Genomic DNA, 26,615 nt, shown 5'->3' with positions numbered 1-26,615 from the left:
TTCTGATTCCATTTTGTTTTCTGTTTTAAATTTCTTCTTTAAATTTAAGTTCTTAAAATGTATACATCTTGAAATTTCAATTAATCTATAATAAAGGGGTCTGTCTGGATATGGAACCATTGTTTCTGCTGCCAATTGATTATGATGATAACGTAATAATGTGATAATGATAAGGATGAGATGGTGAAGGTTTGGTGATGACAGCAATGACGTTGTCATTCTCGTTGTTGCAAAGCAGCATGTATTGTGAAAAGACATTACTAGTCATCAAAGCAGGGGTGTAAAAGAATGAAGGAGAAATCTATTCAATTTTATATTGTAGAAATCTGTGTGGATATGGAACCATTGTTTCCATTGCCAATTAATGATGATGATAACAACAAAAATATGATAATGATGAGGATGAGATGGTGAAGGTGAAGGTTTGGTGATGGCAACAATGATAGTGTCATTCATGTTGTTGCAAAGCAGCCTGCATTGTGGAAAGACCGTACTACTCATCAAAGCAAGGGTGTAAAAGAATGTAAATGAAATCTGTTCAATTTTATGTTGTGGAGTCTATACTTCCCAATAGAAAAAATTGTAATGTGTCTTAATTTTGCAGCCTGCTAATAAAACTTCTTGTTTGTTAACTATACTAGTACTTGTGGCTTACATAAGGTGCTTGTGAAAATTAGCAATTTGTGATTGCATCTAGGAATTCTTAGTTTAGTTGTTTTTGTGACACTACAGGTAGGTCTCAAGATAATACAGTTATATTTGGAAGGTAATCGACAAGACTAGAAGCTTTCATTTGAAAAGGACACCGTGACTAGAGGTGGCTGGTATGCAAAAAACATCTTGTTGCAACTACTGTGTCCATTTTTTATTTTTTTTATGATGAGATCAAAGTATCCAGTTATGTACTTTTCTTGAACTCCTAGCAACTATCAATAAAACATGTATCTTGACTTCACTTAATGGTATTATCAACAGAATCTAGATCCATCATAACTAAATCCCCTTGGTGGCTTGTAATACCCCGTTCATTCCTTCTTACGTAAGCTTCTCTCTTTCTGACGTACGTTCCCTCTTTTTGACGTAAACAAATCCCGAGGGCAGAGATTATGTGATTTGTCTGCCCCTTCTATCTAGTGACTGCGAGACTCGTTAGGCGTGCCGAACCTCGAATGCGTGTTTCAAAAGATATCTTGTGACTTCTAGGGCACGCCCAGTGTTTTAAATGTGTTGGAAATATTTATAAGGAGTATTTCCAGTGTTATTGAATTAGGTTGATTTTTAATACGACAATTATAATATTACTGAAGAGCTCGAAAAATATTATAATTATCAGAAATCATTTTAATATCATTATTAAAATGATTTCAACTATTTAAAATATTATGAGATTTAAATTATGATGAAAGTTTTAATTAATTAAATAGTTTTATCATTTTAAATATGTTAAATAAGACTTCATCATTTTATTAATGATGATGAATATTATTTTATAAACTAAAGTTAGTTTAAATAATATTCTACCTTAATTTCTCTAAGTGCTTTTAATTAAGTTAATGTTTACGCATTTTCAAATCAGTGTTTTAATCTCTCATCATTAGATCGTTTTGAGGATCCCCAGACGAAGGGACTGGATTAAATACCCAGACCCCCTCTCTTTCTTCCTCACTTTTCCCTCCCCTCTCTCTCTCCTCCCTCTCCCCAGCGTACGTCGCATGCTGCTTCTCTAAGCCGTGTCTTCCACTGCCCAGCCCATTGCCTCCGTGCGCCGGTGAGTCTCACCTCCACCACCATTGACCTCCTCTCCCTCCGGTGAGCCTCCCCGCACCGGTCTCCCTCTCTCACGCTCTCCCTTCCTCTCCCTCGACAATGCACAGCCCGAATGGGCTTGGTGCTCACTGCACCGCCGTGCGCCTCCCATCGACGCCACCACCTCCACGGCAGCTTCCCTTCCCATCGGCCATCACCCTCCAGTGAGCTTGGCCCCCTCCATGCAACCACCTTCCTCCCATGCACATTCGTGGCACCTCCATGCACAGGTTCACTGTGCACGCTCCTAGCGCCGCCGTGCGCGGCCACCTTGGCCACCGGACACCACCACAGGCACCTCCTAGCCTCCCCTTTCCTCCTCCACTTGACCTGAGGCAGATAGCCTCCCTCCATCGCACGGGCCTCTCCCCTCTCCAATGCACGGGTTTCTCACCCTCCACCACCGTACGCCGCCACCCACGGCGTGTGACCACCATTTCCAGCCTCCTCCAGCCATCACCGACCCATCCCAACCGCCCATAGCCCTGATCTGCCACCCATTCATGCACACTCTCTCTCACTCTCTCACAGGCTTCTCCCCCCTCACACACGGCCATTCCTCCCTCCACCGTCGTGCTCCACCACCCCAGCCACCATGAGACCACCAGCAACCTCTCTTGACCTCCTTTAGCCGAACATTAGGTCCAAACCACCACTTTATGTGGTGAGTAGCCACTACACGTGATGGACAGTCACTTCGTGTGGCTGACCGCCACTGTACACGGCTATATCCATCGTGTTATGCTCCTTGCCACCATCACAAGGCCACCACGAGCCTTCCAAGACCACACCTAGTTATCCAAACGCCCAAACAGTCACTGTACATGGGTTAGCCGCCACATACGACCCTTTCGGCATCATCAACTGTGATGGTCAGTGAGCAACGCACGAGTTATCCCTTTGATGGTATAACCCTCTATCCCTCGTTAATTATGTTAGATGTTGATTAGTTGATTAGGTTGTGGACTGTGCTGTTGGTATTTGTGGAGTTCGTTGTGTTGTGATGTGCTCTGTAGTGAAGTGTTGGGCATTCTGTATAGTGAAGTGTTGGGCATATCTGTGCAGTGCGCTATGTAGTGTGGAGCGTAGTTGGGAATTGTGTTGTGCAGTGTTGTGGACTATGTTGTGTAGTATGGTTGTGGAGTATGTGTTGTATTGGTGACATGGCATGTGGAGTGTACTCTGTCTGGCGTAGTGTGTGTAAAGGGAGTACACATGGAGTGTACTTCATGTAGTGGAGTGATGCACCATACGGCGGGTATGCCATAGTGGTGATGTGACATAACGTGTGTGAAGGGAGTACAGGAGAAGTATACTCCATGTAGTGGAGCAATGCACCATGTGGCGCAGATGCCGTAATGGTGATGGGTCATAGCGTGTGAAAAGGGAGTATACATGGAGTATACTCTACAAGGCAGCGACAATCCATGTTACGCGTCATAGAGATAAGGATGGTTGTGTGATTGATGGGCATGGAACGGGATGAGTAGTGTGATTGAACTATGGAACAGTGTCCCAAAGTAGTTATGACGTAGCTTGTAGTCTGAGGTGGCAAGTGTCATCGTAATTCACTTATGGCTAGGAGTATACATGAAGTAGCAGAACAAGTATAAGAGTGCGCAGCGGAAGCATGACTGGGGAATGTCACGAAGTGACATGACCACTGGTAGTCATGCTTATGATGGGTGAGGAGTTAGTGTAGGAATGTTGTAACAGGAACGTGACGAGATGTCACGATGTGACAAGAGTACGTGAGGAACCGTATTCTTGTTAACCGGGTTAAGAGAAGGTTGGTATCGAAGTATGGCCCTTGTCCCTACGAGCAGGTGATCAACATGTTATATGTTGGTCTTAGGTGATAAAAAGGTAAGGTACATGTGTAATCTGATTAGACACATGTGCCGGACGGATTCACCATATGTAATAGGTAATCTGTCCTTAGCACAATTACACGGTACTTAAGCCTCAGAGTTGGCTTAGAGCCGTGTAGCTTGTATGGATGGAAATGAGGATTTAGTGTGGGCTAAGGTGCATATAGGTAGTGATGAGTGTAGTGTCTAGGATTGGGATGCGTGATTCCATCGGTAGGAATCATGCGTCGTATGTGGTTAGTAAAAAGAGTAAGACGAAAGTCTTAGTGTCTTAATCCTAAGGTGAATCATGGGTTCACTTTAGTGGATGAGCACTCGAGGCAAGATGTTGAGTTTGAAAGAGGTAGCGACCCTTAAGTGGTCCTTGAAGGTCTTAGCATAATAAAGTACACGTAAGAGTACGAGATAGAAGGAGAGTATTTCAAGTGAAATGTAGTTATGTTTATAGTTTAAGTTGCTAATGTATTAGATAGAGAATGACGTTTAGGTTATGTGTATGCATGTAGGTTGCCATCTAACATGCACATGAATGGACTGCATGATATGCAAGTAGCATGGAGTCCAGGTAAGTGTTACGTTCATACTCTTCTAAAGTCTTCTAGAATATAAAGAAACGAAAATGAAACACTTTTCCTCACGATACTTTACAAAAAGACACGAAAGACGTTATACGAAAGAAAATGCTAATTGTTCAAAGGTATACATATGTACTGCCTTCCTTGGCAGCCCCTTTTTACGCACCCAAAGTATTAGTTGTACGCATGTGAATGGATGACCATACGCTCCTATTGTTTGTATTTTCTAAGAAGATTCATGAACTGATGAAACTGCACGAAAGACATGAAAACAGAGGCTTTTATGGATCCTACGAACCGACGCTTTCATGTGCACCATGAGGTGATGCCTATGGATGCCATGAAAGACGACGTTAAATGTGATGCTTATGGATGCCACAAAAGCTGACGTTTAAGCTCATGTATGTTTTAAATGATGTTTTCCATGAACAAACTGTTAAAAGAAGGATAGAACTGAAATGAACTGAAAAAGGAAAGACGATTTTCGGGCTTACGCCCCAAACGATGTTTTTCTCATGAAAAGAAATATTTTCTCATGAAAGGACTGTTAAATGAAAGAAAAGAACTCAATGAAAGCTCCAGCTCTTTAGAGCTGACATGAATAAATGAATGAAAAGCAAGAAAGACATGAAAGCATGAAATGTATGAAGATACGTAATGGTCACATGAACGAACTGTTAAGCGAAGGATAGAACTGAAATGAACTGAAAAAGGAAAGACGATTTTCGGCTTATGCCCTAAACGATGTTTTTCTTATGAAAAGAAACGCTTTCTCATGAATGGACTGTTAAGTGAAAGAAAAGAATTGAATGAAAGCTCCAGCTCTTTAGAGCTGACATGAATGAATGAATGAAAAGCAAGAAAGACATGAAAGCATGAAATGTACGAAGATACGTAACGGCCACATGAATGAATGAAAAGGGTACCAATGAATGGGTAGATTGCAATGCTAGGTAAGTAGTACTGGTAGTGCACCTAGTGCTGCCCTGACTGAAAAGGGATTCCTAAACCATGGCAACGAGCAGAGTCCGGGTCAAAAGGAAGACCACTAACCCCAATACACGGGGTATAACAGTATGTACTGGCTTATGAAAGTGATAAGAAAGAATGTACGAATACATGAACGCACGCATGCACGAATGCATGAACTTTTAAGAAATGAAGGCACTGACGGGGGACACGTTTTAAGAAAAGAAAGCCCATTTTTAAAAGAAAACCCCGTCCAGTGACGTTTTCAAGTGAACACACGTATGCACGAACGCACCGCATTCTTGAAGAAATGAAGGCACTGACGAGGGAAACATTCTAAGAAAAGAAAGCCCATTTTTAAAAGAAAATCCCGTGCAATGATATTTTCAAACGAACGCACATATGCATCCACGCATGTACGTATAGGATGTATGAATGATGAATGCATGAATGAAAATCTATGTTATTATATTTTAACTGTATGACGTAATGCTTACAAGTCATCGACTCATTTTAGTTTTTATGCATTCCTTTCCCCCCAACAGGAACCGAATGACCAGGACGGACACGACCCATGAGGAAGAGCATGGAAGTCTAGGCATGAGTATTAATTGTACGAGAGACCTTTTTATTGTAAGATTAATGTTTTCCGTTGTAAATCTCTTTTATTCTAAAGCACATTTTATTTTATAAACGTAGAGTCTTGCAACCTGGGTATGCAAGTAAAAAGTTTTAAATCGAACAATAATTCCAGTCGTCCTTTCTAAAAACATTTTATAAAAAGTCTCATCACAAGGACGAGCGCTACATGGCTTAAACAAGATCTTGAGGAAGCCACTAAAGAAATCTAACAACAATTGACTCCACACTAATTCGTAAATTGAAAAACAAAAAGTATAGAAGTGTATAGATTATAAGGCTTGCCTTCAATAAGACAATTGGTCTAATGATCTTTATCTATTTTTGCTATGCTTGTCAAATATGAGTTGTCTGCTGCAAGGGTAGAAAATACTTTTTTCTTAGTGATGATTTTTTTCTTGTTTTTAAAATTAACAAGTAGAAGTTTGTTGTTTCTCAAGTAACAAGGTGGAATTATAGTTGCAGGTCATGGAAAAACTAACATCTCATTCGTTCACAACGTATTAAGTTCCTCATCATAGCGTGTCCTGTTTCTCTTTTGTCCTCTTGCCCATAACACTTTTAATCATCAATATGACCATTTTTATATATTTGTTATTGATTAATAGTTTCCTTTTTTTCCTAACAATTTTTGTAACCTTATCTAAATATATTTTCTTATACAATTAAGATCGGAGAGGTGAATCGAAAGACTCCACTCAAGGCTTTAACGCTCTGAGCACTTATGTTAGATACTGCTCTTACTAGATGTAAAACTTATTTATTTCTTTTTGAGTAGGACAAAGAAGCTGGGAATGATCCTAATATCAAAGATGTTCTGAAAGCCTGTTGTTCATGAAGAAGAAATGGCGTGCATGCTAAAATCCTCTATCAGATTTTACTTAATTTATATATACTTTCTATTTGCACACTTATCTCATACAAACACACTGGCCCCATTTTATTTCAGCAGCTTCCAACCTTGAAAAGTGAGTAGTTCAGGTTTATGAGGTGATTTAGAATGCTTACAAATAATATTTTTCTTAGAAAAAGACCGACAAATGTAAACGACACATTGACATCACACAAAACATCCTAACAATAAGCAAATCCTGATCCAGCCACATATGTTGCTTGTTTCCTCAGTTGCAGGAGTGAAACCGCAGTCAATGGTATGAGATTTGGCTTCCTGCAAGAGAGAAATTCTTGTGACACACATTTCATTGTAGGTCGAGACTTTGGTTGAGTGTGCAGGCATGCAAATGCTATTGTAGCAACAAGCAAAATCTCTTGTCCAATTAGACCATTGGGAGGTGGCAGGCGTTGGTCTAATATTTCATTTAGCATCATATTTTGAGATGATGATGATGATGATGATGATAATGAGGACAAGAGTTCTCCCGGATGCCTTCCCATTAATACTTCTAGTGCCACCACTCCAAAGCTATATACATCGCATTTTTCAGTAATTGTCATTGTGTAGGCAAACTCTATAGAGAAAAAAAAAATAATGAGAACGACTAAATACATTTAATGAACAGTAATACATCTAATTAATTTGATAATTTTAATTTAACAGTAAAATTATTGAATGGATCGAAGAATAATATTTAATCAAGTTATCGATAAAAATTTTTAGTTTTCAAAATACATGTATTTTCAAAAGAGAATAATATAAAGACGTGACAACTTCATTAGATGATATTTTGAAAAATAAACAAAGTTCATAAAAATGGGTTCAAGCTTCAACTATTTATTTTTTAATTTTTTTGTGGTAGAGGGTATAATTTGAATCTTAAAAATTTTATAAATTTTGAAAAAAAAAATTAAAACTTATTTGAAATATCTTAAAATAAAATATATAGAAATTATATATGATATTCTTAATTGATATCTTAGATTTTTCAGCCCGCACATTATTCAAATCTAGGACTAGTATTATATGAATTCTAAATCATTAAACTTTGACTATATATAGGAAGGTACTATATTATTATATTATTGCTAATTGCAACCTATTCCTATATAGTCTCATTATCGACTCTCCAAATATTTTATTATTGTCTAATATATGCAATTATGCTAAACATATAATTAAATGAAGATCAAATATATCTAATTAAATTTATAATTTTAGATTATTGAGATTTTAGATTACATTACATGTCTTTTTAGTTTTATCAACTTAATATCCTTTTAGCTTAATTGGTGATAACGATTCATAAATTGTAAATTGACCCAAAAAAAAGAAAAAACCAATAACAAAAAATCTTAAAAAATGTTTAGATATATGACTAATGGAATAATTATATTTGATATTCTTAATTAAATAATTTAAATGACATTGTTGGAGTAGAAATAACCAATTAACAATTTACCTGGAGCAATGTAACCATAAGTGCCAGCAACCAATGTTTGATTGGAGGAGTTAGGATCAAGGAGTTTAGCAGTTCCAAAGTCAGATATAAAACCTTGGAATTCGGAGTTCAGCAAAATGTTGTTGGATGATACATCTCTATGAACAATTGCTGGGATGCATTCATGATGCATGTAAGATAAGGCGTGTGCTATGCCTTTGATGATGTTTACCCTCTTGGTCCAATCCAATTCCATAGCTTCATTAACATTTCTTAGCACACAAAATAGGCTTCCCCTTTCCATGTACTCATAAATTAAAAATTTGCATCCTTTATGTACACAGAACCCATGCAGCTTCACAATATTTCGATGTCGAATCTCTGTTAATACCCTCACCTCATTTATAAAGCTCCTATAAAAAACTGGATTTTCAGCCTCACTCTGATGAAGTTTCTTTATGGCAACCACATTTCCGCTTGGTAATTCTACTTTGTAAACGCTACCATATCCACCAGTTCCAATGCAATATCTGATGTCAAAATCCTCAGTTGCTTCTATGATGTCTTCATATGCAATATGTCCGTCATAATTCCATATCGAGAATAAGTTCCCATTCTTAGATTTTCTTAACTCAAACTGATTTTTCTTGAACACACAACGAGACAAGAGAATACCCCCAATAACTAGGAATCCGAGTAAAATGGTGATGGGAGCAAAAATTTTCATTTTGGTTACAATTGGTTTTTTGCTTTTGCGACATGGAGGGAAAATCTTGAACTGACCGCATAAATCCATATTGCCAGATAATGTGTGGGATTTATGATACAGATCAAAACTGTCTGGAATTCGACCCTTTAAAGAATTGTGTGACAAGTCAATTTCTTTTATATAAATGAGAGAAGGGGGGATATGGCCCGTAAGATTATTGTAGCTAAGATCCAAACTCAAGAGACGAGCAACACTCCCAAGTGCAACGGGTATTTCACCTCTAATAAAGTTATGACTAAGGTTAACATATTTCACCCAATAAAGGTTATCCTCGTGATAGGGAATGCTTCCAGTTAAGTAGTTTACACTAAGATCTAAAACTTCCAAATTAGTTAAATGACTCAGAGTGGAAGGGATTGGACCGACGAGCATATTCGAACTAAGGAGTAAATGGGTCAGATTTTTTAGCATCCCTATTCCGGAGGGAATAGATCCATTAATTTTATTTTGACTAAGTAACAAAAATTTCAAATTAGTTAAATGAACAATTGTGGAAGGGATTGGACCAATGAACATGTTAGAATAAAGGCCTAAAAAGGTCAGACTTTTTAGCATTCCTATTTCAGAGGGAATGGATCCATTAATTTTGTTCTGACCAAGGCCTAAATATCTCAAATTAGTTAAATGACCCAGAGTGGAAGGGATTGGACCGACGAGCATATTGGAATTAAGGCTTAAGGAGGTTAGACTTTTTAGCATCCTTATTTCGGAGGGAATGGATCCATTGATTTTATTCTGATCAAGGAATAAATATCTCAAGTTAGTTAAATGACCCAGAGTGGAAGGGATTGGTCCGATGAACATGTTGGAATAAAGGCTTAAAAAGGTCAGATTTTTTAGCATCCCTATTTCAGAGGGAATGGATCCATTGATTTTATTATGACCAATGAACAAAAATTTCAAATTAGTTAAATGACCCAAAGTAGAAGGGATTGGACCAACGAGCATATTTGAATCAAGAGATAAATAGGTTAGATTTCTTAGCATCCATATTTCGGAGGGAATTGATCCATTGATTTTATTCCGAGTTATGACCAAATATTTCAAATTAGTTAAATGACCCAAAGTGGAAGGGATTGGACCGATGAGCATGTTTGAAGAAAGGTACAAAGAGGTTAAGTTTTTCAACATCCCTATTTCGGAGGGAATGGATCCATTGATTTTATTCTGACGAAGATCTAAATATCTCAAATTAATTAAATGGCTTAAACTGGAAGGGATTGGACCCACGAACATGTTCGAAGCAAGGTCTAAATAAGTTAGACTTTTTAGCATTCCTATCTCAAATGGGATGAGCCCGGTAAGGTTGTTCCCATTAAGATCAAGACTGTCTAAATTTGGAAAGAAAGAGAAGTTGAGTTTGATCAACTGACCTCCCAATCTTTGATTAGATCTAAGGATGGCTGTGACACTTCCACCAGCATTGCAAATAATACCATCCCAGAGGCAAACACTTGAATAATTACTACGGGCTTGGATAGTAGTGGACGACCACCACCCAGTCTCCTGCAAAGCCTTGGCTTGTTTAAGTTGAAGGGCAGACGATCCAGATGCAACGACAACAAGTTGATGAAGTGCATTATCCAAACACTTAGAGCATAACAAGATCCAGATAACCCATGCTACTATCAGTATGGAAATAGAAAGGGAGGTTGCTGCCATTTTTATGAGTATGTAATGACCGACTAGTACTAAGCTAGACTTTTATATATAAGAAAAGATACTGTTAAACTAGGCTTGTGAAATAATAACTGAATGAACCATCCCGAAAATTTTCATGGAAATGAATACATTTATTCCTTGAAGTCGACCCTGCAGACTTCTCTGGTTTCTAAACAGTTCAGAGAGAGAGAGAATGCTTTCGAAACTTGAGAAAACAGTTCAAAAGTTTGAAACAAATAAAAGTTACAGTAGGCAGCAGCACCCCAGGCGTAACTCTATTGTATGGCCAACTAAATATCTCCATGCTCCCCATGTTTTGACTCTCTCTGCGCGTGGAACGCGCTCGAATTTTCCCCATCCATCAGCTGTACAGGATACCAAAGCACACAGCCGAAATCTGACACTCTTAATTGATTGTGGCTTAAATGTATGAGCCCCCGCCCCGTCACCGATTGATGTGGTCCGCTATTAAAGGCACTTAAAGGGGTTCGATAAGCCTATACTGACAAAAAAATGCAGAGGACAGCCGCCTCATCAATGATCATTAACCCCCATTAATGATGCGACTCTTTCTTTTTAATTTTTCCCTTTTTCCAAACAGTAATCAATGCTCTTAGGGAAACAAAAAAATGTAAGCAACGTTGAAATGTTGCATTGGATATTTGATTTTTTTTTTTTTTTTTGGTTAAAACAATCCTTTTATGACCTCGAAAATATCTTGGCGTATAATTTTGGATTAAATAATACCTTATCTTTTGTAAAATAATAAAATTTATATTTACAAAAATTGATAGATAAAACTTTTTATTTATCAATACATTATTGATATTGAAAATTGTTATATCAATCAATAAAAAACGTAAAATATTTTGACCTTTTTTTATAATTATAACGAATCTCATAACATATATGATTATACACGTCAATTTGTACCACTTTAATAACGTTACATCCTTAGTTAGAAAAAAAAAATCAATGAAAAATATGATTCATGGAAATTTGAATATACTATTATATCAACCTATATATAAATATTTCATGATTGTCCGCTAACTCCTCATTTTTTTTCATTTTTTTTTTATACTTTCTTCTAAATAATGAAAAATATAAAATATAAATAATATCTAAAGAATTTAGAATGTCTATATATATATATGAAAACTTCTATATATACAAAAAAATTATATAAAAATAAATTTAAATTAATAAAATTTCATGAAATTTATTAAATTTATTTTTATATAAGCACGTTAATTGTATCTAAAATATTTATGGAGATTTGTTATGTTATTGGAGAATTGGTTGAGGTTACATTTGGAAAGTTAGTTGGGGGAATGGGGAGGTGATGGGAACACGTGGGAGTCTCTCGTCCAACTTCCAAAAACTGAAATTCTACGGCTGCTCACTTTATGACTGGTAGTTGCGATGCTATTGTCACGTCACACACGTGTCAATGGAATTTCTATTTTTATTTTTAATATTTTGCCGAATAAGTGCCAATGTGGAATTGCTCCGACTCCAATAGGTCCTTTTGTCATTTTTCTCCCTTCTTTCATTCACTAAATAATTAACATAGGATTAAGTTACTAAAGCCCAATCAAATAAATAACAAAAATGCTATTTGCATCCGAGAGGAGTACTCCCGCATACCTGTGATTACACGTGGGATTAGTGAAACAGTCTATTTGCACCATCATTTTGTAGAGACTAGAAGAATCTTCACTCAATATTTATTCTCTGTGTTTGTTGGATATTCGTTCTAACCAACTCCAGAGGCAACTCCTAGATCTCTCACCATTTGCTGCGTATTTAGATTTCTTAAGGAATGATTTCAGTTCTTTCATACTGGATAATATTGGTGACTTCCTTTCTTATACTTATTTCTTTTCTTTTTCAAGCAATAAATTCAAATGGAGCATACCTGCATCAATTTGCAATGCAACATACCCCCAAGTTCTAGATTTGTTTTATTTCATCCATTTTTTTTCCAACCACATGCACACGAAAACACCCCACATGAAGCCGACGAACAGAAATGCACGGTTGTATCGAATCTCATATTTGTAGGATATTCTATTGTGATTTTTTTCTTTTTTCTCGGCAACCAAACAGATTGTTATGGACTATTGCGGACTATTTTATGATTTTCTTCTATTTTCTTGGCAACCAAACACATCGTTACGGACTATTGCGTGATTTTTCTCAGTTTTCTCGGCAACCAAACACTATTGCAGGAACTTGTTCTTGTCTAGATGGAGTATCAGCGCGAGCCCGCGGGACTGTTTCTTGTCCATGGCTTTCTGTGGTTTCAAATACTAGGCCATAGAAGATAATAAAAAAAAAAAAAAAAAAGGAAAAAAACAATAAAACTTATAAACATGTAAGAGAAGTGATGGAGGTTTGCTTTCAAGACCCCATTTTGGTCATGTCTGGAATGGTAAAGTTGAAATCGTTTTTTTTTTCTAATAATATCAGCTGACGTGCTTAGTACCACATCAGCCGATTCCTCAACAGGTACCCAACGCTGAGTACCTGTAGCAGAATTGAATAAATAAATGGATAGAAATATAAAACAGATAGTAGGTATTATATAATTTATTGATAATTACACGTCTGCTTGAATAAGTTTTAAACCTTTAATAAATATTAAATGAGTTATTCTATTTTTAAGTTAGTGTGTAGAACATTTCATCCATATTACTTAAATAATAATAGTTGACTTGTAAGATTTATATTTTAAAATATATATTTCAAAACAAATTATGTAGTATAAACATTTTATTATGTGTGCTTTACACATCGGCTTGAGAATAAAATTATTTATATTAAATATGATAAGCATATAAAATTGAATGAATTTTTCAACATGTATTTTTCTTAATAGTTTATTAATTTAATTTGATACAAAAGAATTAGTATTTTTTTTTATTTTATTAAGGGAGTGGGGGTTTCGAACCTAGGTTTACCATTTGGAGAACCGTGTCCTATGCCATCAGCTCATTAGACTCTTTGTAAAGAATAAGTAATTCTACATACAACTGTGAAGTGTGTAAATGTCATGCAATCGTTTTGAAAAAGAGTAGGGTCAACTATTAAAAAATAATTTTTTCATGTGGGTCTCATAATTTATTCACTATTTTTAAAGTGATTACGCGGTAGTTGCACAATTCACAATTATAAATATCTTCTCTCATTAGCTTTTGCTTGAAAAAGAAGTTACCGAAACAATATAACTATACATTATGGCAACCGTATTTTTTTACCATCCATAAAAAAGAAATAATAAAAAAAATCAAAATAATTGAAAAGTTGTTCAGTGTTCTCGAATGCCCTTACAAAGTACTCTCGAAGTCCTTGCGAAGAAAAGGAGTTGGCATGGCCTACATATAGAGAAATTTCGAGTCTCAAACTTTGATTCAGCACGATTCTACAATTTTATGCTTTATAGCACAAAGAAGCTGTACAAATATACATTTTCCAGAATATGTCGGTGGTGAGACATGATCTTCAATAATAATGAAATAAAAAATTGATGAGAAATGTTAAGCATACAAAGAGAATTACAATAATAAAACTCGCATATAATTATGGTTAAATTCGATCTATCATATAAACTCTACGATTCAAAAACAGTATGTACGATCTAATGTATTATATTAAACCACTAAATTTATACAATAGTTATTGATAATTGAGTAATAATACACTTATAATTCTTTTACAATTATTTTACAATGAATTAACACAAATACGCTACTCTCAATTTTCTATACAATTATAAAATAATTATAAGAGAGTTGTAAGTTGATCATTTTCCGTCCTAAAATTCAAATTCATCCGACAAATATTCAAATTCAATGATAAAATTCATCCGACAAAGAAGACTACATTCTTTTCCCAAGCATAAGGATCGTCCAAATATTCAAATTCAATGATAAGTCATGAAAAAATTATCAAACTTATTGATAAGTCACATATCTCTCTAACTCATTTTTTGTCCTAGTTTTATCAGTTAGGTGCTCAAAAGAATATAGATACGGTCACACACAACATGTAGATTTTGATATATTTATCGTTGAAATTTACAACATCGATAGGTTGTATGTAATTAAAATAATATAAAATTTAAAAAAATGATAAATCTGCAATCAATTTACAACTAATTTATAGCTCTATTTAGGATGAATGGTAATCATCTAAAATTGAAATTATTTTTTTAATAAACACTACAACAAATTTGGGCTTTTGGGACGAAATGATAATCGTCCCAAAAGATGTTTTCTAGGGACGAAAATTAGATTTCGTTCGAACATATCATTTTCCGTTTGAACTGAATATGTTGTGACGAACACATTTGTCCCTATTTGAAATATCGTTTGAACGGGTACTTAACAATTCGAACCAAAATAAAGTGAACCTTCGAATGATTATTTGGAACTGTCGAACGTTAAATTGACGGGTTAAGTTAGCGGAAATTTGAGTAACCGTTCAAATAGTTAATTTGGATGTTTGAAGTTACTATTCGAACGTCATTTAATAGTTCGAACGAAAAGTTTTGTGGGTTAGATGAATAAAAGTATGGCAAGAATAGAAAACACGTTCGTAGGCTTCTATCTGTTCGTTCAAACGGTGGTTGAATTTTTTTCATTTTTAATTTCCAAAAATTTCCTTACTAATTTAGGTAAATATTTAGTTTATATAATAAATATAGCATTTAAATAATATAAATAAATGTGACAATGAAGCGACAAAATATAACATTTTGGTAGGATTGCGACAATGAACTTACAATGCCGAATGAAATATGACCAACTACTCGGTGAAGCGAAGAAGAAAGCATTGTTTTGTTTGAATATATTATACATTTTTTTAGTTAGCTTTTTTTCTTCTTTTATATATATATATATATCTAGTGATTGTTTAGTTATATATGCATTCATACTCTATTCAATATGTAGGTTGTGCAAATACATGGTAGAAATCCTAACGATGTCTCGAATGAACTGTATGCATTGGTGCATGGTCCATCAAGACGCGTAGTTTGATATTTTGCATGTATTACTCAGAGAAGTATGTATCACAAAATGGATCAAGAGTGTTATAGAAAAATTCAAAATAGTGGTGTCCTAGTAGAATGAAGTCACAAGGGAGAGAACATAGATTTTTATGAGATTATTGTGGATATAAATGGTTTGAAATATTTGGAGGAGCTTGTGGTACATTTGTTTAAATGTGATTGGTGGGATTTAAGCAATCCAAGAAGGGGAGTGCGTGATAATGAATATTTCTGGAGTATTGATACATAAAAAAAATGGTATGAAGATGATCTTTTTATTTTGGCTTCCCAAGCATCTCAAGTATTCTACTTAAATGATCATGAGTTAGAAAATCAATGGCGAGTAGTACAAAAAGTTTTTACAAGAAATATATATGATGTTATCCCTAAGGCAGAGGGACAAAACGAAGAGGAAGATGATTCCTCTACTCAATAAGTATAATAAGAGAGTCAGCCTGTTTTCAACTTGTTTGTGGATTTGAACTAGTATGAGATGATCCCTTTGCATAGGGGAGATATTGAGGCTGAAATTGTTGATGCAACAGTTGGAAAAAATGTGGATTCATCAAAAGTATCTACAGATAAGAAGGGTGAGTGGTCCACTGACACTGATATGGACGATTGATGTGTTTTGTGTTCACACGCCACTTTTGTGAAGAGTCTTTTATGTGCATGATGTATGTATCAGTATCTTGAAATCATGCCACCCAAGAGGAAGGCGGTTCCCATCCCATCCCCACCGATGCCTATCTCTCTGATTGACTCACCACTAGAGGTTAACTCTCTAGATCAAGGTAAAAAAGTTAGTATAATATTGTTATAATTAAAATAAATGACACATAAACATATTGAATTCTAACTATAATTTCTTTCATGTGTACATTGCCATGTGGTTTTTTTAGAACTAAACTTACAATCTCATCAAGGATGAGGTACTACTAGAGACATGACATTAGAAAAATATCGTAAAGTTGGTAAAATTAAAATTAATATTCCTGACAATCATATTGGAGGTGAATGAGAACCAGACGCCTGGCTTACTTCTCATGTAGGTGCTCTTACACGGATTTATGTACCTTTGGCTAAGCGTTTATGACATAAAGTTTTCCAAGATGTCAATGAGCTTATTAGGAAGCACTGTTTGATATTTATTTAATTCATTTTATATCAAATTATTTAATATTTATGCAAAATATAGAATGTGCATTTAATTTATTTGTGAGTCTTATTTTTTCAAGGATAACTTTGAACTAAATTTTTGTCGAAGGGAGGAGCGCAAAACTGTTGATGAGCTTATGTATAATATATTCCGGAAATATAAAGCCAGATGTCATGAGCATTACAATAAGTTTGAGAACAAAGACAAGGCACGTTAAAATCATTTTCAGGATGTCCGACCTTCAGATTGGGAGAAACTATGTGATATATTTGAGGATCCTACATTCAAGGTAAATAAATAACTTGTTTTACATGTCATGGTTTATAATTTCTCTTGCTAATATTTATTACTTCTATGGAGGGGAGAAGTTCTATAAACAAAATAAATAGATCGGATTTAAAGATTCATCATCATACAGGCTTAAGATCTTTCTATCGCCTCTCTAAGAAGTTGGTAAGTTTATTTTTTACTAAATTTTATTATTATTTTTTATTCTAATGACTTTATATCTATAAAATATTTATCTTGTAGCAAGACTCAGATATCAATCACGATCTGACAAAATTATATACTGTATCACATACTGATCGTGATGGAGAGTGGACTCATCCCGATGCCCGTGAAAATTATGTAAGTATTATTAACTATTTTAATTAAACTTATTTACATATTTCCGACAATATTAATTATTCTCTTATATGTAAGAAAAAATAGTTGCTCTACATGCTGAATCTGCAACTGATCAAAATTTCACAACAAGTGATGTGGAAATTTTTAAGAAGGTTCTGGGTCCACGTTTATGCTATTTGAGGAGTTTGGGTCACTGCATCAAGCCTTCTAACTCGTGCTCATCAACTAGAGATGCCAAAACTTATAGAGCATTAGAGGAAACGAGCTCAGAGATCAAGGAATTGAGAAGAAATCAGCATGAGTTAGTGGCCCAATGAGTTGACTTGGAGATGCGAATGAAACAACAAGAAGAGCAACAAGAGGAGTTCAGGATAGAAATGTAGATACTTATGCAACAACTAAGGCCTCCAAGTAACTAATTTAATTTATAGATCATATTTTGAACTATAATCTTTTGTATTATGATAATAGTTTGTGACATTTTTATTTATTTTGTTTGCATTTATGAGACTGCTAGTTATGTTTGATGAACATGTGTACTAATGTATTTCAAGCTTTTATTTGTGTGATTTATGTTTTCTATTAATGGGTTGAAAAAATATTATATTGTTCGAACGGTTATGAAACGTTTGAACACCAATTAATAGCCAACCATTTGAACGGTACAATCAATACATTCGAACGTTCCATAACTATTAAAAGATTACGCTATGCGTTCGAATGCACATTGAATATTAAACTTTTCCCACGCAAAATTGATGTTTGAAGAGTAAACTACATACATTCGAACTATAAACTATTAACGTTCGAACAATGCATGACACTCGAATTGAAATTGTGACGTTTGAGCGTACACTCGTTCAAACAAAAAATCAACCCGCCTTCATTTCGAATGGTAGAATTTTATTATTTGATCGCTAATCTGAGACGAAATAAAATCGTCCCAAAACAAAAACCATTCAAACGTTAGTTGAACGATTTCCTCCAATTCCGTGCCAAAAAATCTTTCGCGATAGTGATATTGGGACAATTTTGTGACTCTTTTTCCTTCATCCCAAAAACCGTTTTGGGACAAAATAATATCTTTTTGGGATGAAAATATTCGTTCCAAAAGACACAAACTATTGTAGTGACCTATTCAAATTCTCCAAAAACTTTCTTCTAACCCCAGCTAAAATTATTGAGGATCGTTCTTAATTTTTTTCTTAACTCAAAAGTTTTGCCTCCAAAATCTAAAAAAAATGAATATATATTTAATATTATACACACTTAAAAAGGTCAAAACACCCTTGAAATTTGAAGAATCTAAGATTTTGGTCTCTAAAATAAGAGTATCTATGTGTGCATATATAGTTTTTTCCTTGTAAACTCAAACTTGTTCCAGCTTTTTTAAGTTAAAAGATATTTCTTTTTCTAAACCATTAAAATATGTCATTCTTATATCCTCCCCTAAGCCTTTTCAAACAATTTCTCTCTCTCCTAAAAGAAAAATACATAAACAATATATATGATGCGATTTTCTCATTTTATTCAAATTGAAACTTTTAGTATGACCACTGACCATTTATCAAGTTTAATTTTAGAGAAAATATTTGTTTGGTCTCTAAAAAAAAATCAAAGGGCCCCTGTGGTGGTTGTTAGAAATAAGAAACTTTTAGGAAAATATAGTTAGTCAGGTCAACATCCAACTATTTGAGCTGAACTCACGACACGTATCATCGAGTGACCTGAACATCTACAAAAGAGTTGCAGGAAGTATACTGTTTATTTTCGTAGATAAAATGAAATAAATTAAAATTAAAATTAAAAATTAAATAAAATACATATTTTTAATATTATTTTTATTTTAAAATTTAAAAAAGTTGAATTGTTTATTTTATTTTATGTAAAAATTTAAAAAAATTATAATTATTAGATTAGATAAGATAAATTAAGAAGAATTATAAAAACAAATAAGGCCGAACAAAAGAAATAAAAATTATTATAAATATCTCTTTTTGTGACTTTTTTTTATTAGAAAAAAAAAATCCAAAAACCAATTATTTGGGATAATAAATATCTCTTTTTGTGCTTGGTTTAACGGTGATAATAATTAATGGTGAGTTAAGTGCATGCGTTCTTCAAAATTTGATTATATATGTAAAAGGGAACAAAATAAAAAGTTTTGTTGTAAAATTAAAGAAAAGTAGTAAGATAATTAGAATACCACAATATCTAGAATCTGTTCTTCAGAAACTAAATATTATTTCTTTCACCTTTCTTGTTTTGAGTCTACTACAAATGCTCCTCAAGACACTCTTTTATAGGCATGGATGATACATTATATTAAATGAGTGCATAAACTTAGAGAATGATAATACATGAATCAAAAGGATATATAAACATGAGAAATATAGATACGTGAATATGAGAGAATTTTAATGGTTATTCATCAAATACATTCCATGAATTTACAACACTTTCCCTTAGATGACCATACACAAAGAATATTATTAAATTTTAATTTTATAACTTCAATTAATCAAATTTAACTCCAATTAAATTAATTAAATTGTACTAATATTATTTTCTTAAGATTTTTGTTTCAATAATTTATTCATACAGCCAATAATAAGATTTAATTAGTTGAAAAGATTGGGCAAGACAGTTGTAAGTAGATCATTTTCCGTCCTAATTTTATAATATTATTTATATACCTAACATATCTTTTAAAGTGCAGTTTGATTAAATCATTAATCAGAAGTCCTCGTTGGGGGAAAAAAGAAAAACTGTAAGGATCATGTAGCTACACATTTGTCAAGATTTTTAATTTTCAGAAAGGAGAAAATGTTCTACACCCAAATCCTCCCTTTAACCTTGGCTAATTTTCTCATTACACATGCAAAGAATGGCATACCTTCAAAGGTACAGTAAAATAGCTTATGTTGCAGTGGTGCAGCAGACTGCTTCTCTTCATTGTCATTAAGATCTAGAGCTTCCAGCAATTTTGGCCAGGATTCTGGGAACTCTCCTGGCAGGTCAAACTCCTATAATTTTCCTTGACCACGATAAAAATCCTCCACAGCTGACTCTCACTACAACAGAATGTGTGTTTTGTGACAGAGAAAACTGTCACAAAAAAATGACAAACCGTCACTAAACATATTTGGTGACGGACCATGACCGTCACCTAAAGTGCGTCACAGAAAATATTTTGTGACGGTTTACTGTTCAACCGTCACAGAAAATATTTGGTGACGGTTTACTGTTCAACCGTCACAAAAAATATTTTTAGTGACGGTTGGAAGTGTTCCGTTCGGTACAACGTTCGAACGTTCTTTTTTTTGTGACGGTTATGAACTGTCACAGAAAATCACGTTCGGACGTAAAATCAAACGTTCGGACGTTATACCCGACCGATTGGCGTTCGAATGAGAGAAGTTGACGTTCGTTGGATATCGTGTTCGAACGTATCATATTTACGTTCGAATGTTAATGCGTCCGAACGTTAATTACAATAAACGTTCGAATATTTGTTCGAACGTAAACGTAAATGTTCAAACGTAGCACGTTTAATGTTCAGACGTTATTTCGAATGTAAACGAAGGAGCGTCCGAATGCAAGTTCTTTGTTCGAACGTTAGTCGCTTTACCGTTCGAACGGTTTGTTCGTTTTAGCGTGAGTACGTTCGAACGTATAGTTTAACGTTCAAACGATTCAATTGTATTTACGTTCGAACGTTTGTTACAGTGTGAACCAACGTTCGAACGATTTTTATTTACATTCAAACGTACAGATCATAAATACTAATTTCATAAAATTTAAAGACATAATACCAATTGTATCATATTACATACCCAATTAACAAGTAACAATGTCTTATAAAAGTACAAAATTAGATATTAAAACTAGTCAGAAATATTGATAAAATTTATTTCTTCTTTTTCCCTCGCCCATGGGGATTCTGTTGCAACGACATAACACGCTCCATTTGCACCATCATCTCCCGTTGCACTTACTCTTGCACTTCACTGCGTATTCTTTCCTCCTGGTCTCTCTGTTGGTCCTGCAAACGCGTCTCTAAATGAGACTATCGTTCTAAGAGAGACTCTAACTCTTATTGTCTCGACCTCATATACTCATTCTCACGCCATGCAGCTTCTAAATCTGCCGTAAGATTATTAATTTGTGAAGCTGATGAGGTTGAGGAGGATGAACATTTATGCTTGATAGATCGTCCCAAACCTCTTGCCATACTAGACTGCGGCCCGAGCACTTGTGTGAATATGTCTATGTCACTAGGAGAGGATTCCTCAGAAGCCGACTGCATCTTCAACATTTTGCTCTGCAATTTAAAAGGTAATGATCGTAAATAATTAGTAACGTATTAAAAGAAATAGAAATAAGAAATAAACTATTAAAATATTATATAAATAATTTATTTAACAAAATTAACACTGCTTACATAATTATTTGCAGCGACAAGATCCATCCACTCACTATGCTCATTAGTGTGAGAAGCAGCATAGACATGAATGAGGGAAAAGTTTTCAGGATCATCACGTTTCTAACAAAGCGACAATATTAGCAATTTTAAAAAGATAATATTAGTACTTATCAGAAATAATATCAGGAAAATAAATGAATTCTATAATTTTTTAATTACCATTTTTTCAGCAAGACGGTGGAATGACCTTGAACCGGCACGATGGTGGACAGTCAGAACGGATCTATTTTGTGCATTTGTAGAACTCAAGTGCTACAAAATATATTAAAAATGTTAATTGTAATATGTATACATATAATATATAAAACGAATATGAATGTAAATAATTAAAAGATATAAATGTAAAATACCTGATAATCTGGAGATGCGAAAAGATCACAACACTTTCTCCAATCATCTAACTTCATCTGCTGAAAAGGAGACTGCGCAGCCTCTTCCAACGTCTCAAACTTCTTGAAGTGGTCATGACATCGTCCTTTGTGACGTCGGAATAGTGTAGCCATCAACTCATTCACGGTTCTCAAATTCTCGCTACGGCCAAAGTCGAGATCGAATTCATCCTAATAAGGGAATCAGGAAAAAAATATAATATATTAATCTAGGTGAAAAAAATGTACTGAAAAGTAAACTCACCAGCACACGACTTCGAATGTGCTCCTTAATCTCATTCGGAACATCTCGCCATGAGCGCACATAAAATGGAGCATAAGCTCCAACTACTGTGCCAATATAGGAGGAAAGCGCTGCTGCACTATCATCCACTCCTCCAGTGGAATTATCAGGAATTGTGATCTTCAGTTTACCATGCCTTCTATTTTTTTCAAGAGAGATTCCACGTGTATAGCCACGACCGCGACGTGCAGATTCATCAACTACATGATAATAGATATACTATAATTATAATTATATAGTTATTGAGAAAAAAGTATTAACTATATATATAATTATCAACGACAATATTTCCTTACTGGTAGCTGTCGACTGGCTGTTGTTCTCTTCTGTGTTAGCTTGATCTTTAGGAACGGACTCCTCGAGTGGGAAGTCCTCAATGGGTTCAGGACTTGGACTTGGCGGAGGCACATTTCTTCGTTGTCGTTTTGGCGGCATTCTTGAAAATAATTAATTATATCAAAGAAAATTAATTAGAAGAAATTATGAAAATTCAAGATATTTTATAGTCACCTACATGAATAAAATATTTAGTACTTTTATTCTTCAGATGAATTTTCCATGCTTGTTTCAGAATCTCCATCAATAACATCTTCATCATCATCATGCACCTCTTCTTCATCATCTTTATCCACCTCCTGCCCGGATAGAAATACGTCTTCATCTTCTGACTCGTCTTCTTCTTCTTCCTCCTCACTGACTTGAATTGAATGATCATTTAATACAGACGGGTCGAGATGTACGGGTGGGACATCATCTCTACACAAGGGGAGTAACTCGAGTGCACCGAGGTCAACAAACAAGTTAATACCCTCTTCATCTTCCTGGTATGCCTCAACAATCGGAGTGTCATCTTCATCTCCACTATTCTCGTAATCTGCACTCGTTCCTGCTTCATATATATTTCGAGGAACAAATTTTTGTACGACTCGCCAAGTTATCTCCCCACTATCTTCATCAGCACTTTTCATTGGATCAATCAAGTAATAGACTTGGGTAGCTTGACAAGCCAATACGAATAGATCATCTTCGTACCATTTAGATGCAGTATTGACATTCGTAAAGTGATTATCCCTATGTATCGAAACCCGACCACCGCCTAGATCCCACCAATCACATTTAAAGACATATGTTACAGACCCACCCAGATATTTCAATCCGATAATATCACGAATGACACCATAATAGTCAATATCATCTGTTCCATGACTCCCCTCGACCAACACACCACAATTTTGAGTCTTTCTATTACGTTCACGGTCCAAAGTATGGAATCTATAACCTCGAACCGTGCATGCAGTATATCGAAGTGCTCTATTTGAGGGACCACGGGCCAATGCATACAATTTAGAAGAAATTGATCCGGGATCACGAGCACGTTGTTCCAAAATCTATAAATTGAAATAGTATATATTTATTATTTCATTATCCAGAGTTAAAAATTTCACAATATAACATATATATAATTTTAGTTCATACACGTTCTTCAAACCATCCGGGAAATTCTTCCTCGTGTCTTGCCTCTATATTTTCTACGCCTTCCGTCTTAAGTTTGTCCATGTGGTCACTGTTATAACATGTTGCAAAAGAAGTATATTTTGAGCACAACAATTCTGATTAATTTAGAGAAAACTATAATTATTCAAAGAAATGAAATGACATACCTAAGATAATCATCAATCTCTCGGCAGTTATTTAGCACATACCACCGAACTTTACCCAACTCTCCATCAATTAAATCGTAACCTGTTTGTGCACCCAAGGGTCGTACATTCTGAGAAAACCCTGATAGCTCACGAGGAGGCGGAGTAGCAAGATCAGCATTTCGCTCTTGACGATTAAATCGTGTCTCAACACCACGAAGATATAGAGAGCAAAATGTTAACCATTCATCGTGTATATAGGCCTCTGCTATTGAACCCTCAGCTTTGGCTTTATTCCCAACAGTGCGCTTCAATCGACCCAAATATCTTTCAACTGGATACATCCAACGGAACTGGACCGGTCCACCCAGAAGTACCTCTCGCGGTAAATGTATTGCTAAATGGACCATGACATCAAAAAATGATGGTGGAAAGATCTGCTCGAATTTACATAGTATAGTAGCAATGTCTTCTTCCAATTTCGACAACACATCTCGATTTACTACCCGAGCGCACAAATCCTTGAAAAACGTACATAGTTCAGATATGGCCACACGTACATTAGATGTAAGCTTCCCACGAATTCCCACAGGTAATAACTTCTGCAAAAATACGTGACAATCATGACTTTTCAATCCATTGATTTTCCAATCATCAGGACTCACGCATCTACCAATATTTGAAGCATAACCATCTGGCAACTTCACACCTTGCAACCATTTGCAGAAATCCATCCTCTCCTCCCTCGTCATCGTAAAACATGCATGCGGCATGACCACCCTGTTGCCTTCCACCCGCAAATGCAGATTATGTTTAATTCTCATTCTCTCAAGTTCTTTCCTCGTCTTGATCGTGTCTTTCGTCTTTTTGTTAATACTCATCAATGTACCCAGTATATTATCACAAATATTCTTCTCTATGTGCATTACATCCAAACTATGTCGCAACTTGCATGACGACCAATACGGCAAGTCAAAAAAAATACTACGCTTTGTCCAATTCAATTCTGGTACGGCTCGTTTTCTCTTGTTCTTTCCCCGACCTTTGCCAAAATTGTTCGCTCTAACATGTTGCAGTTGTTCCACTATCTCTTCTCCAGACAACTCTTTTGGTGCAATCCTATCCTCTACTCTCCCATCAAACTTGGCACATTCTCTTCTCTATGCATGATTTGCTGGTAAATAAAGTCGATGACCCATGAAACACAACTTCTGAGAAAATTTTAGCCACTCACTAGCAGTTTCTTTATTACACGTCGGACACGCTAACTTCCCTTTCGTACTCCAGCTGGAAAGATTCCCATACGCCGGAAAATCATTTATGGTCCACATTACCGCAGCATGCATCTGAAAAGATGTCGACTTAGATGCATCATAAGTTCTAACCCCTGTTTCCCATAACTCTTTCAGCTCTTCAATCAACGGCTGCATGAATACGTCAATATCATTCCCAGGTGATCTAGGGCCAGGGATGAGTGAAGTTAACAAAAAGTTTGGTGCCTTCATGCACCTCCATGGTGGAAGATTGTACGGAATCAATACCACGGGCCAAGTGCTATAACTTGTACTCATATTCCCAAAAGGGTTGAATCCATCGGTTGTGAGTCCCAGGCGCATGTTCCGAGCTTCTAACCTGAACTCTGGATACTGATTATCGAAAGACTGCCACGCAAGTGAATCAGCTGGATGCCTCATATACCCGTCATTCTTAACTCTTTTCTCCTCGTGCCACCTCATATCATGAGCTGTTTTCTTACACATATATAGTCTTTGCAACCTAGGTTTCAAGGGAAAATACCGCAACACCTTAACCGGGACGTTTTTCTTACCTTTCCACCTCGACTCTCCACATACGGGACATGCTTGTTTCTCCTCGTTCTCCTTCCAGAACAATACACAATCATTCTTGCATGCATGTATGGACTTGTACTCAAATCCTAATCCATTTCTCAACTGCTTCGCTTCATAAAAGTTCTTAGGCAATGTAGACCCTTCGGGAAGCACCTTGTTAAATAAGTCCAATACCATGTTTATTGCTTTCGTCGACATCCCACACAATGATTTAATGTGAAGCAACCGCACAATAAACGACATTTTGGAATGTTTTGTACAACCTGGGTAAAGCTCGCGCTTTGCATCTTCCCACAGTGAAGGGAAATTTTCACAATCAGTCCCTGATCCACCAGTTGAGGCATTGTCGTTAACCTCATCCATAAACATCCCAGCTCCAATGTCACCCAACATCTCCTCCATCTCATCATGCTCATAATCATCATCCATGTGCCGCAAATAATTGTGATGATCGACCAATACATCTGCTGACCCTTCATACGGCTCACCATGCAG

At 35.4% G+C, this 26,615-nt stretch overlaps 2 protein-coding genes and 1 long non-coding RNA gene across 3 annotated transcripts in view; 1 reads left to right on the top strand and 2 right to left on the bottom strand.

Annotated features, from left to right (window-relative positions):
* The first annotated feature begins 6,060 nt into the window (after positions 1-6,060).
* Positions 6,061-6,884, top strand: LOC121266109. The gene is made up of 2 exons (XR_005940739.1): positions 6,061-6,360; positions 6,639-6,884. It is a non-coding gene; the product is annotated as an uncharacterized LOC121266109 (long non-coding RNA).
* The window catches only part of LOC121266108 (MDIS1-interacting receptor like kinase 2-like), a 96,091-nt gene continuing 76,330 nt past the window's right edge, over positions 6,855-26,615 (bottom strand). Inside the window, exons 2-3 of the mRNA XM_041169839.1 lie at positions 8,218-9,049; positions 6,855-7,329 (exon numbers count right to left, since the gene is read on the bottom strand). Coding sequence (XP_041025773.1) covers positions 6,935-7,329; positions 8,218-8,992 — 1,170 coding nt within the window. The 5' untranslated portion in view covers positions 8,993-9,049 and the 3' untranslated portion in view covers positions 6,855-6,934. The remainder of the gene's footprint in view (positions 7,330-8,217; positions 9,050-26,615) is intronic.
* Positions 9,345-10,627, bottom strand: LOC121265886 (MDIS1-interacting receptor like kinase 2-like). The gene is made up of 2 exons (XM_041169552.1): positions 9,480-10,627; positions 9,345-9,378 (listed from the first exon to the last, which is right to left on the bottom strand). Exons 1-2 carry the CDS (start codon positions 10,625-10,627, stop codon positions 9,345-9,347), a joined length of 1,182 nt encoding a protein of 393 aa, XP_041025486.1.

Source organism: Juglans microcarpa x Juglans regia, chromosome 5D, assembly GCF_004785595.1.
Source record: "Juglans microcarpa x Juglans regia isolate MS1-56 chromosome 5D, Jm3101_v1.0, whole genome shotgun sequence".
NCBI classification, from domain to species: Eukaryota; Viridiplantae; Streptophyta; class Magnoliopsida; order Fagales; family Juglandaceae; genus Juglans; species Juglans microcarpa x Juglans regia.
Note: the sequence above shows the minus strand (reverse complement) of the source record. Positions and strands in the feature narration are given on the sequence as shown.

Bases quoted from the DNA above. Each gene is read 5' to 3' on its own strand.
- LOC121265886 (XM_041169552.1), bottom strand. From the start codon at position 10,627: ATGGCAGCAACCTCCCTTTCTATTTCCATACTGATAGTAGCATGGGTT. The intron at 9,379-9,479 runs GTTCATTGGTCC...CCTCCGGAATAG, and splicing joins TTAGGCCTTTATTCTAACAT to GGATGCTAAAAAATCTGACC.